The sequence below is a fragment of the Dendrobates tinctorius genome, unplaced genomic scaffold (genome assembly GCF_039654945.1).
Source record: "Dendrobates tinctorius isolate UK_male_01 unplaced genomic scaffold, ASM3965494v1 ptg000081l, whole genome shotgun sequence".
NCBI classification, from domain to species: Eukaryota; Metazoa; Chordata; class Amphibia; order Anura; family Dendrobatidae; genus Dendrobates; species Dendrobates tinctorius.
Genome location: NW_027361749.1, coordinates 11,830,553 through 11,843,980, shown reverse-complemented (window position 1 = coordinate 11,843,980; position 13,428 = coordinate 11,830,553). Strand labels below are relative to the sequence as shown.

Here is a 13,428-nt window from a genome sequence, read left to right as displayed (position 1 = left end):
CACACTTGTAAATCAGATGAATATTGGAGTAAAAAATAAATTGTGAAATGGAATAACCATGACTGGTATCGAGAGCATGATGCAAGCGCAGTCCCTTCTTGCACAGACCTCTTCCCGTAGCCGGCCACCTGAGCACACGCTGAAGTTTCATCAACAAGTGACCATCATATGCGTCAACCTCCATGGTGTACAAACAAGACATTTGCCAAGCCTCAACTAACCGTGAAAGGTTGTTCTGCAGCATATTGGCATATACCCCGATGAGAACATGTTCATCAGCCAGCCTGTCTGCCACATCCAGGCTGTACTGTAACCTAGAAGGATGGTTTGGAAATAGGAAAGGCTTCAATGCAAAAAAATGAAGAAATTAAACAAATGAAAACTATAAAGGTGCGCATGCTGGGAAAGCAAAAGCAGAGAAAGAGGCATGCAGCAAAAGAAGACATCACCTCTACGCCAGATATTAAAACATGAGAATCGTGCATTAGTTCCTGAAAGCCACCTATTTACAGGACATCGAAAGCACGGCCATCTAAGAACTTCAGTTATGTAGACTGCCAAGGAAAGCGCGCCAACAAGGAGTCCTACACAGAAACTGATAGAAACCCTGACGGGCTCATACACAACAGACAGTTGTTAGACAACGGTCCATCCGGGCGTTTATCTGGCAGCTCTGCCGCCTCCTTCATACAAAGGAGTACTTGCACACTTAATACATACACACTTAACGCTCCTTGTGTGCTCTACAAGAAAGCCGCTGACAAACCCCTCTGGCAGCTTATCTTGCTGGATCACATGATATTGAGGAGGGAGGTCCCAATACACAGAGTGTTGGCCAAGCTTGGTGACATTGATGGTCCATCTGATGATAGACTTACGTGGCATCAAGGCTTTGTTAATATACTGTATATTACTTATTACACTTCAGACTGTTTGGGATCACTCAGACGACTGTATAAATCAGACGAGTGCACTCGGACCAATGTTATTCAATGGGGCCGTGCAGATCTGCGTATTTTTCTCAGCTGTATTCGGCATGCTGCAATTTGACGTGAAATTGGACTGGTGCGAGAAAAAAAAGCCATTTAGACCATCAGTATGGCATCTGATTGTTACAGATACATTGCAGTTCTGTAAGATGGGAAGATGTAAATGGTCCTGGAAAAGGTTAATAGCTGTAGAGTTAACAAAAAAAAAAAAAGGATTACACGCGGAAGAGAAGTGAGAAAAAAAATCTTTCCACTTTTCTGGATGAAAATCGGACTGATTTTTTTTAAACGCTCGTGTGACATCAGTCTTTGGCTGAGCTCACCAATACAATGCTATTGTTTTTTTTTTTTTGTTTTTTTCAGTGGAGGGCATCCAGTTGTATTGAAAAGTAGACACTGATGTATACTGGTCAAATATATGACAAAAAGACTCTCTCAAGTTCAAGATATTAGAACTCAACATGTGTGACACATTTCTATATGTTAGAAGCACCTCCCAATGTATATGCAAAATGTGGAAAGCCACGGGGACCGAGCTAAAACAATGAGAAGTGTCACAATGGATAAAAACAGGGACAAAGAGGTCACATTTTTTTTTAAACAATTTTAAAGATTTAGGCGGACTTGGTGGGCACACGAGACAGAGCTTCCTGGAATAATAGATGGGTCGTGATCTATTACTGCTACATAAATAATCTCTAAAGAAAAGGAATAAAGTCCTTGTGCGCTGGTTCATGGTCCCTAGTGATCCTGCCAATTGTTTCCAGGGGAGCAACTGTGTGTGCCTCGCATCTGGTCTCGAATATACAATGTGGCTGGCACTATCTTCAATACCTATGCTACTAGAGACCCCTGGGAAACTTTGTTACATCATAAATCATCCACGTTGTGCTGTTCCATCTAAGGTTATGATTGTATGCTTATATAATTGTGTTATGTTACCTCTCTTTGTATTCAGTTTTGCATTTGGTCTGCTGCCACCTGCTGTCCTTTTCTGTATAGCAGACGGCAGCTAATTAATTCTAGTACATGCCTTCCACTTCCAGGTCAGGTGACTCCTCTTCCTGTCGGTGGCCATTACTTAGTTTTTTTTCACCCGGGAGAGACACGCTTACCAGGCTGTGGAAGGCATCAGTTTTTTGACCACACACACTCACAATTTGCTGAATCATCTTGCTGCACACATCTTGCTGTACCACCTGGGTTATTACACCTGCATTTCTGGATTACCAATCATAGGCTGTATGTCCAGATTTCCAATAAACAAGTGTGGACTTCACAATATCTGGTGTGTATCATCTCTCCGGACGCATGAACAGCAAAACAGCAACAATGGTCCTGTCTGCTCTGCATCGAGGAAACGGAATGTAGGAATCTCTCCCAGTTCCACTCAACTACACCTCCATTCGCCTCATGTGGGGACTGAACAGTCAAAAAACTGCCTTGAAGCCCGGCAAAAATCACCCTTAGATCCTAACCCGCCTGCCCGCTCACATACTGCAAACCCTGCTCTGCTAAGAAACTCTGCAGCGTCACCCCAGACCGCATTGTGCATAGAGACTGTCTGTATATTATACAACATTGCTGCTGATTGTCGGACTGCAAAACCCCACAATTCTCTAAAAACACATTGGGGATCTCGTCAGGACGTCTTAACCAAGCTGCACTGTGATTTCCAGCCCCCAGTTCAAAAGTTCAGTTTCCTAGAGAGACAGTGCACCTTAAATCAAAATGGCCGAAAAAGACCATGCACAGTCTCCCACTGCTGAAACAGAGCAAATACTACCCGATACTGTCCATTATGAAGATGGGGAAACAGAGCCAGCTTCAGAAACAGAACAAGACTCACGACCTAGACGCTCTGTCAAACCAACCATAAAGGTCATCGAAAACTATCACAGTACAAAGGATGAGTTTAATGACAACCTGGACGACCTATCGGAACGAGTCACCTCCCTCATGTCAAGCATCCAACGCCACAAAAATGATGCAGCGAGTCTACAGGACACTATAAAACAGCTAGACATGGCCCACGGAAGATACAAGAGACTGTCCGCAAGGTACGTTGCCTTCCTAAAAGACTCTAATATTGATAAAGACTCATCAGAATTAAGCAAAGTGGATTCCACAGAAAGAGAAAGGGACGCCGCTGTGCAAGACACCAAAAGATAAAGCGGAGCTCCGTATCGCTTATCTGCAAGAAGCTGGATCTCACAGGTCAGGCTCATCCAGACACTCTGCTCGGTCATACAAATCATCCTGCTCAAGAACTTCAGCCCTCAGCGACAGAACCATAGAGGCCCGTTTAAACGCAGAGCGATCCAAACTAAGATGCTCCTACACAGCCAAGAAAGCGGAAGCAGAGGAAGAAAGCAAGAAAGCAAAGGCAGAAGCCAAGAAAGCGAAAGCAGAAGCAGAGGCAGAAAGCAGAGGCAGAGGCAGAAGCCAAGAAAGCAGAAGCCGAGGCAGAAAGCAAGAAAGCAGAGGCAGAGGCAAAAGCCAAGAAAGCAAAGGCAGAGGCCCAAGCAAAGATCTTTCAAACAGAAGCAGAGGCTCGGGCAAAGATTCTTCAAACAGAAATGGAGGAAAAAAAATCGCATTAGCTGAAGTAAAAATACTTGAGCAAGCATTGAATCAAACCCTCGACCCGATTTGCCTACCACCACTGGAAGAAGAGGACCCAGCCGTCCGTACCAGTGATTATGTGCAAAAACAGATATCTGCAGCACACACCTTCTCCAGCGACGTTCAACCCAACAATGTGGAAACGTCCAAGTCAGCCCAACTTACGGTGCCAGTGTTACCCACAGTATCTGCAGAGACCCAAGACCAATGCCATAATGTGTCCCCTAAGGAGCAGCAATCATCACAAGACGACCACAGGACGCATTCCAGTCCATCTCCACAGTTCAAGCCGCAGTCATCAAAATCTCCAGAGGTTAAACCACAGCTCAACCCTGCAGCAACATCATTCTACCCGGGAACGATTCACCCTTCCACGCCACACAGCTTATACGCCCGAGGGGCAACACAAGCTAACACGGTGTCAAGGAGTGAAGGATTGGACATGTCTGAGTTTGCCAGGTTTATGGTGAGAAAAGATCTAATCAGCACTAGCGTCTCAAAGTTTGACGACTGTGCAGAGAACTACAGAGCCTGGAAAGCGACCTTCAAGGCCACCATTGCTGATCTTAACCTATCTGTAGAACAGGAGCTCGACCTCCTGGTAAAATGGTTGGGTCCTGACTCCACAAACCGTATCAAGAGTCTTCGGACCGTCTACGTGGGGCGAGCTGAAGCAGGTCTCGCTGTTGCCTGGCTGAGACTCGAAAGAACCTATGGCTGCGCTGAAGCCATAGAAAAGTCCCACTTCAAGAGACTGCAGAACGCTCCAAGGATCAACCTTAAGGATGCCCACAAGCTTCTGGACTTAAGCGATCTGCTTATGGAACTGGAACTTGTAAAAAGAGACCCTCGTCTGTCTGGATTATGCTACCTGGACACTGCCCATGGGGTGAACCCAATCGTCTCAAAGTTGCCGCATAGTCTGCAAGAGAAGTGGGCAGTATGAGTTTCCAGGTACAAAAGATCACATGATGTCACCTTTCCTCCGATCGATCAGTTCTGCAAGTTTGTCGACGAACAGGCCCAAATGAGGAACGACCCTAGCCTAGACTTCTTGGAGTCTAACACTACAGCTCCAGCAATACCGTCATCAAGGTATGAAAGCGTCTCACATAGATGCAAGGACTTGAGGAGCAGTATAAGTGTCAGAAAGACAAACCTGCCACCATCTGCAGTAACTGCCGATAAACAGTACACTATTCCATCGAGAGAAGTCTTTCAATCGTGAGTGTCCCATTCACAAAAAAACGCAATCACGGAATAAATGTAGAGGCTTCAGGTCCAAAACTATGCAGGAGCGCAAGAAAATCCTCAGCGAACTTGGGGTATGTTTCAAGTGCTGCGCCTCATTAGAACACATGGCCACAGACTGTAAATCTGCCATTAAGTGTGAAGAGCATCATAGTGACAAACACCCTTCAGCTTTGCATCCAACCTCAGCCACCAGCGATCCAGCAGTCGCAGTTACCTCTACTCCGGCTACAAGCCATAGCGGGGAGCCACAGTATAACGCCAATTCTAACACAGCTGTCTCCTGCTCATGCTCAGAGGTATGTGGGGAGAGCCAAAGTGATAAATGCTGTGCCAGGATATGCCTAATCAGAGTTTATCCAGAAGGGCAACCAGAGAAGGCAGTAAAAATGTATGCCATCATTGACAATCAGAGCAATCGATCCCTAGCTGGACCTAAGTTCTTTGAAGCCTTTGGAATCAAGGGACCAGCAACGCTCTACACTCTGAATACTTGCTCAGGCCGCATAGAGACCAGCGGCAGGAGGGCACAAGGTTTCATTGCTTCTCCTGTCAACGGAGGCGTAGAAATACCCTTACCTACGCTAATCGAATGCGATCAAATACCCGACCAAGGGGATGAGATCCCTACCCCAGAAGCTGCGTTCCACCAACCACACCTAAGGCACCTAGTCAGCGTTATCCCACCTATGGACACAGATGCTGAAATCCTACTTCTGCTCGGCAGAGACAATTTAAGGATACATAAGGTCCGCCAACAGTGCAATGGTCCTGACTACTCCCCCTACGCACAGAGACTCGACTTGGGGTGGGTAATCATAGGAAATGTGTGCTTGGACCGAACAAGAGTCGATTCCTTTAAGACCTATGTATGCAGAGATGGACGAGCTACTTTCTGCAAACCATGCCCTCATCACTATGAGGTGAAAGAGAAGCCTCCAGATCCCGTACAACTGCCTGATGTCATTCCTTCTCCCTATGCAGACGACTTGGGAAGATCGGTGTTTCATACAACTAAGGATGACAACAATGTAGCCCCGTCAATGGAAGACAAGGAATTTGTCAGGATAATGGACAATGAGTTCCTTAAGGACGAGACTAATCACTGGGTTTTTCCCCTACCCTTCCGAGCTACCAGGGTAAGACTCCCGAACAATCGTGAACAAGCCTTGTCCAGATTCAACTCTCTCCAGCGCACACTTAGCAACAAACTGGAGATGAAAGAACACATTGTCACCTTCATGAGAAAGATATTCCAGAATAACCATGCGGAGTCAGCGCCTCCCTTAAAGGAAAACGAGGAGTGCTGGTACCTACCCTCATTCGGAGTATATCACCCACGGAAACCTAAGCAAATTAGAGTTGTCTTTGATTCAAGCGCCAAACATCAAGGTGTATCTCTCAATGATGTCCTCCTCACGGGTCCTAACCTTACAAACAACCTATTAGGAGTGTTGATGAGGTTCCGGAAAGAGCCCATTGCCATCACCGCCGACATTGAACAGATGTTCCACTGTTTCATAGTCAGAGAGGACCATAGGAATTTCCTCAGGTTCCTGTGGTACAAGGACAATGACCCCAGCAAAGAGATGGTGGAGTATCGCATGAGGGTGCACGTATTCGGGAACAGCCCTTTCCCCGCAGTGGCAACCTATGGCCTGCGGAGAACCGCTCAAGAAGGAGAGACCGAATATGGAACAGATGCCAGAGACTTTGTAGAGAAAGACTTCTATGTAGATGATGGACTAAAATCTCTACCCACAGAAGAAGCGGCTATCGATCTACTCAAGAGGACCCAAGGTATGCTGTACCAAGCTAAGCTTAGATTGCACAAAATTGCTTCAAACAGCCAGGCTGTCATGAGAGCCTTTGATTCAAGTGACCACGCACCAGAATTCAAGGATATAGACCTGGGACCAGACTGTCCGCCTGTGCAGAGAAGCTTAGGCTTGAGGTGGAACCTGTCAGTCGATACCTTCAGTTTCTAAATCAACTGTGCAGACAAACCATTCACTAAACGTGGTGTCCTGTCAGTGGTGAATAGCTTATACGACCCACTGGGGTTCGTAGCACCAATTACCATACAAGGTAAATCCCTTCTGAGACAGCTTTCCAAACCCGTCAAGGACTGGGATGCCCACTCCCTCCTGAGAAGGAACTGAAATAGGAAACCTGGAAACAGTCTTTGTGTGCCTTGGATGAGATCCACATACCAAGATGCCATGCCAGAACCTCACTTGCTGCTAGCACTAGGAAGGAACTCCATGTGTTCTCAGATGCATCCACGGAGGCCATTGCAGCAGTTGCCTATCTGAAGGTGACGGGACCCAACAATCGAGATCACGTTGGGTTCGTCTTCGGCAAGGCTAAGTTGGCTCTCAAGCCCGATCACACTATTCCCAGGCTTGAACTCTGTGCGACTGTGCTTGCAGTAGAACTCGGAGACTTTATACAGCACGAGATGGACACCAACATAGATGACGTGCAATACTACAGTGACAGTAAGGTTGTCTTAGGTTACATCTACAACCAAACAAGGCGCTTCTACGTGTATGTCAGTAACCGCATCGAGAGAATAAGGAGGTCTTCCAAGCCTGAGCAATGGCACTATATCTCATCTGAACTTAATCCAGCTGACCATGCCACTAGACCTATGTCTATAAGGTCCTTTGCTAACTCTTCTTGGCTTTCAGGTCCTATGTTTGTGTTGGAACAGAAGGGACGTGAACGTGTCCGGATGGCATCCAGAAGTCCGCTCTGAGGTCAGTGCTTTGGCGACGAACACTAAACCAACCTCCAGCCTCGGTTGCCAGCGCTTCAAATACTTCTCTAATGGGATCAAACTTCTTAAGACCGTAGCAAGGTTAGTCCACATTGTGAGATCTTATCTCAGCTCATGTGGAGACAAAGACTGTCACGGTTGGCACGTTTGCCATAAATCACTACCATTTGAGAACGTTCTGGTAGGATGAACCACGAACAGAACACTGCCCTACTACTTCGTCCATTGGATTACCGGTGGGTCGGAGACAGTTTGGCCTAGTGTGGCTTCTCCGATCCGAAGATGGGTACCATTGGATTGTCTCAGGAACTGACTGTCATCTACCTCATTTTGAAGTTATTATTGCATGTATATTTGTGTTTCCTTTCTAGGTTATTGAACTTTACTTAAACAAAAAACATTAATATAGTGAAATCCCTTACGGAATTTCAGACAGGGAGTGTGCTATTCCATCTAAGGTTATGATTGTATGCTTATATAATTGTATTATGTTACCTCTCTTTGTATTCAGTTTTGCATTTGGTCTGCTGCCACCTGCTGTCCTTTTCTGTATAGCATGCAAAACACAAGCCGCAGAGACACCATCACATATTTCTTAACGCAAGCAATGACTAGCCAGGTCTTTCCCCGGGAAGGAACAACCACGGGAAGGGCAGTCTCCAATGAAGGAAACCACCTATGCCAAAACATGGTATCCATCCACAGACAGCTGTTTCTGGGTATTGCCCTTCATCAGTGTGGAGTAGGAAACTGGCCAGTAGGAGCAATGCCTAGTAGAAGACTGTGAAAAATGAGGATGAATGAACTCATGGAGTTGGAATATATTTGGGTATTTTGCATTTAATACATTTTGGTTGGTCCATGCTATAGGATGCACCTAAGTAGACTGTAGGAGAAAGAGTATCCTCCACTGACCCCTAGACGATCACCACTAGTGAAAAAGCCACCACTGCAGGACCCTTCCATACCCAAATGGCTGCTCCTGTCCAGTTAGATGGAGATCAGCACAAATCATAGCCAGTCCATATTGAAGTTTAAAAGCAAAATACCCTAATAATTTTTGCTATTTGATAGAACAGAATGATGTAGGGACAGAGACCGTGATTACAGTGATGTGTCACTTACTGGGTTGTGTTTTGCCGTTTCAATAAAATCAGTGTTTTATCAGGAGGAAATTATCACTACAAAATTAGGTGTCTTGTGCCTCCTAGTGCAACCAAACCCCCAACACTGAGTAGCAACTTTTGTTAATATACATTGGACACAGAAAGCTACCAATGAGTGTTGGGGGGCGAGGTTATACAGCGCTCAGTATTCAGAGCTCTGCTAGATCTGCAGCAGAGGAAACTGTGATTCGATCACAACTGCTGCACCCAGTAAACTAAGTGACATATTACTGGAATCAGGGTCTCTTTCTCTCTATCTTATTTTATAAATGGAGGCACAGTTTAACTTACAAAATATCTTATTCTAGTTCTTAGGAAAGTTCTTGAAATAACAGTCATGACCCATCACCAGGATGGCAAAGATAACTCCTCTATAGGAAGGTTTTAGTTTGCAAAGATCAAAACAGATAAAGGAGTCGTTCTATCCTAATAAAATATCTGTGTGGAAACAATCAACCCAACATGATGCTGTATACGAGCAAAGGGCCTGCAAAGCCTTGCGAATAGGGAATTCACAACATCAAATCATGACTAACCTGTTCTCATCAGTACATGGTAACAACAAGTAGGTACATATAAAATATAAAATGCAGTCTTATTTTAAAAGCTTCTTTCACCGTCATAAAACTCAACCCCTCCTGTTTTTACCTTATCAAAACAGTAAAGGGGGTTTCACACATAGCGAGATCGCTAGCGATATAGCTCGAGCGTCACCGATAGTGACGCAACAGCGATATCGCTAGCGATCTCGCCAAGTGTGAAATGTAGCGGCGACCGGACCCCTCGCTGGCTATCGCTGATCGAGCTAGAATGAGCAGGTCCATTTTTCCATCGTTGGCGTCCCGCTGGCCAGCACTCATCGCTGTGTTTGAAGCTTAAATACGACGAGCGACGTCGTTAGCGACGCAGAGCTCAACGATACAGGTCTGAATCGGTTACAATTAAGTTGCGTGAAAGGTACTCAACGACCAACGAGGTCGTTATGCAGATCGCTGGTCTGTCTTGCGTCGTTGATGAGATTGGACTGTTTGAAAGCTATCTAGCGATCACGTAACGACTCACCAGCGATCTTTGCCAGGTAGGATCGTTATCGCTGGTGCGTCGCTATGTGTGAAGGGGCCTTTAGGCTATGTTCACACGTTGCGTTTTTGCTGCGCTTTTTTAATGCAAATTAAAAGCTTCTCTTCACAGTACCAGCAAAAACTGAGATTTCAGAAATCTCACGCACACACATTGTTGTTTTTTTTTTACTTATTGAATTGGAAAACTGTAGCATGACACTCCTTTCAGCGTTTTTTCAAAAACGCAGCAAAAAAAGCAGGTGTCAGGTTTTGCTGCGTTTTTTTGGGTGCAGAAAACTCAGAAACAACAGGCACTAAACTGCATCGGCATGCACAAGAGACAAATGTACCTGAAAAACACAGCAAACACGCAACGTGTGAACATAGGCCTAAGAATACATCACCAAGCTTGGTTACAGATTTGCAAAAGGCAGCTGGTAAGATGTAATACTAGTTAGCAATGGATGCACTGTACTCACCGGGGCCACATAGTGTCACATTTATTGCTATTATATGTGGCCAGAATAGCAGAAAAGGTGATTTTGATGGGGGATTTTTCAGGAAGGACTCTTGCATTAGGTAATTCTGTATATCCTGCTGCTCCTGAAAACTTCCAGCAGTCGCTGTCTGCGCCCTCCACGTCACATAGCCTCATTATAAGGGACTACTGCTGCAAAAGAGGCTGTAAACTGGCAGATCACTGTAGGAAAAGCAACTACGCCTCTTGTGCAGAGGAGAGGGATCTCATCGGCCACTCTGACCACATGCGGAAGAGACCTTGGCCTCTAAATCCTCCTGTTTTCTAAGGCCAAATTGGCTTTAATCAAGTGATAAAAGACAAGCATGACAACAGCAGGTGGAGCAGCGAATAGTGGAAGACATTGTGTGGCTATGATAATAGTGTGATCCCATAGGACATTGTCAGCAAAGCTCATGGCTACAATGGAGATGAATCTGAGAACTTTGGGAAAACAGCGCGTTCTTACTGTTAGGCTCTGTGCACACGCTGCGGATTCTGCTGCGGATCCGCAGCGGATTTGGCCCTGCGGATCCGCAGCAGTTTTTTGCTGTGCTGTACAGTAGCATTCTAACCTATGGAAATCAAAAACCGCTGTGCAGATGCTGCGGAATTTTCCTCGTGGATTTTGTTGCGGTTTCAAATACACAGAAAGAATTGCATGTCAATTCTTTCTGCGGATTCCGCAGCGGTTTACCATCTCCTCCATTGTGGAGATGATAAACCACAGGGCAAAACCGCAGGCTAATCTGCGGATTTTATCTGCGGATTTTGCAAAATCTGTGCGGATGAATCCGCAGCAGTATCCGCAGCGTGTGCACACAGCCTTACAGCCGAATCACACTGTGGTTATAAATCCACTAGATCTGGCATACTAGCTGTTCCTCATGTCAGTGAATAGGACTGAGCTACATAAACTGGCAACCAATGGACAAAGGTAGCTCGGTTTTTAGCAAAAAAAAAAAAAATGAATAAAAATAAAGATGTCCTTTTTTTTCCCGTCCTAAGCAATCCATTGATAATAATATATTACAATAAATGCAGAAAATTAATAGAAATAATTTCACTACAGGGATCCCATCCAGTTAATTTTTGTGACTTTTCGAAATTATGCCAGAATTTGGAACGACTTGAGCGGTCATTAGTATGGATTAGTAGGATTATAAACGTACCACTACACGCCTGCTTGCTCTAGGGCACAGCATGCACATTCACGTACTACAGGCCGTTCGGAAACTTACCCTTTGCCTTTAAGCAAAATTGGAGCAGCCATAGCCAGCTGTCTGCTCTGCTCTGTATCGGACGTCTTTTGAGTAGAGCTGGTTAACGAGACAGAACATTGTCACATGAAGAACAAAGGGGCACGATAAACAAGTGGTGACTGAACGCTCCAGAATGTAAAGTCATCGCTCCACTGGTTACAGAGAATTAAATGAAGCCCAAAATATCATCTCATGTAAAAAGAAATTTAGCAGAAGACGACGGGGATGATTGATACTCATTAGCAAAATTAAAGTAGTCTAGACGAGAAAGAAGCAGTCCGTCCATTTTATATCTAGGTAATAAAAAGATGTTCAAAAGGAATTAGGTAATGGAGCCGACCACGGACATGAGATTCTTATCGGAAATCCACTGTCAGGCCAATGTGAGAAATAATCAGGAAGCAGTGGGATTTTTAGCTGTCAGACACTCGGATTCTGGTTTGGTTACTTTGGCCTCAATATAAAGCTGAATTAATAAATAAAGTGCTAAATGTGCATAGCGTAATATGTATAGCAATAGCGGTAATTTGACTAGGTTCAAAGAAAATCATATAGGTATATACTTGTGTAGGATCCTGATAGTAAGTGTGGCGCCCACACCAATGCGTGTTTCGGTAGACTAAAGTAGTCACCTTGACGAAAGTATTTACCGAAACGCGGAAAATGCCCTAAAAACGCATATTCGTCAAAAACTAATCATGGGTATCACCTAACACTTTTTTCATGTAGCAGCTGCTACAGGGTACTATTATTTTGGTGATCAGTAGAATTCCAAGAGCATGCCCCAAATAGATCAACTGATTCTTGTAGTGTTTCCCATTAGAGGAGTAGTACTGTATATCTATGAAAAATAATAATTTTTAAAAGCTCAAATATTGAAAATGTTCATTTTGAAGAAGTTGTCCACTTGTAATAAATTGGACCCCAAACTGTGTTAAAGTGAACCTATCTACAGGATTGTGCTCAGAAACCTACTCAGTGTCAGGCTGACGCTGTTATACTGATTAAAATGATACCTTGGTTGATGAAATCTGTGGGGGGGTCTTCATGTGGTGCTCTGCTTACATTCCTCGGTGACCTGCCCCCTATTTTACATGCTGCATAGAATTATGGTTTAGAAAAAAAAATCATGTTCATCAGGCAGGCAGCTAATATGCTGTTTTCATGCTATTTAGAATTATAGCTTTTGTGGTGTAGTGACCACTGTGTCCGCTAGGGGGCGCTGTGTGGGTGTCCCAGGACAAGGGTATAAGCATTTCCAGTGTCCTGATAGGAGTATTATGCTGAATGATCATAATGTATCTCAAGGTGGGTGGCCTTGAGATGAAGACTTGTGTATGTGTTGATAAGCAGTGATACTGCTGAGGTTCCATGTCAATGTCTTAAGGAAGTCTTCAGGTAGCTGGAGAGATGGGTGGAACCAGCTACCTACAAATCCACCCAGGGGTGTGTCTGAGGGCACTGGTAGTGAAGGACTATGTGAGTGTGAAGGACCTGTGATGAGGTCGTGGCCATGTGACCCGGTGGGCGTGGCTACGGACCATATAAGGTGGCCAGGGTAGGTCACATGGGTAAATGCTTGGACCCGGTTGGTCCGTTGTGGAAGGTCCTGCTGGGAGATGGGGCTTCCTGCCTGACAGCACGTGAAGGCTGTGAGTAATGGCTGCAAGCGTCTGATAGTTCCCTGGAGGGAATGAACGTCTGCAGTGAGCTGAAGCAGCCATGAGGTAACCCTGACGGGGTGAGATCTGTGAGGCTGAAGAGCCTGAGCACTG

General features: G+C 45.1%; 1 protein-coding gene across 17 annotated transcripts in view; it reads right to left on the bottom strand.

Annotated features, from left to right (window-relative positions):
* Nucleotides 1–13,428, bottom strand: part of DTNA (dystrobrevin alpha) — a 377,884-nt gene that overhangs the window by 79,789 nt on the left and 284,667 nt on the right. For 8 of the 17 annotated variants that reach the window (XM_073583762.1, XM_073583761.1, XM_073583757.1 and 5 more), the window contains 2 exons: nucleotides 11,633–11,710; nucleotides 222–314 (listed from right to left, as the gene is read on the bottom strand). The exons of 7 other annotated variants lie outside the window; for them this stretch is intronic. In XM_073583762.1, the coding sequence (XP_073439863.1) occupies nucleotides 222–314; nucleotides 11,633–11,710 (171 nt within the window). The remainder of the gene's footprint in view (nucleotides 1–221; nucleotides 315–11,632; nucleotides 11,711–13,428) is intronic. 2 more of the 17 variants (XM_073583763.1, XM_073583773.1) reach the window with 1 other exon arrangement.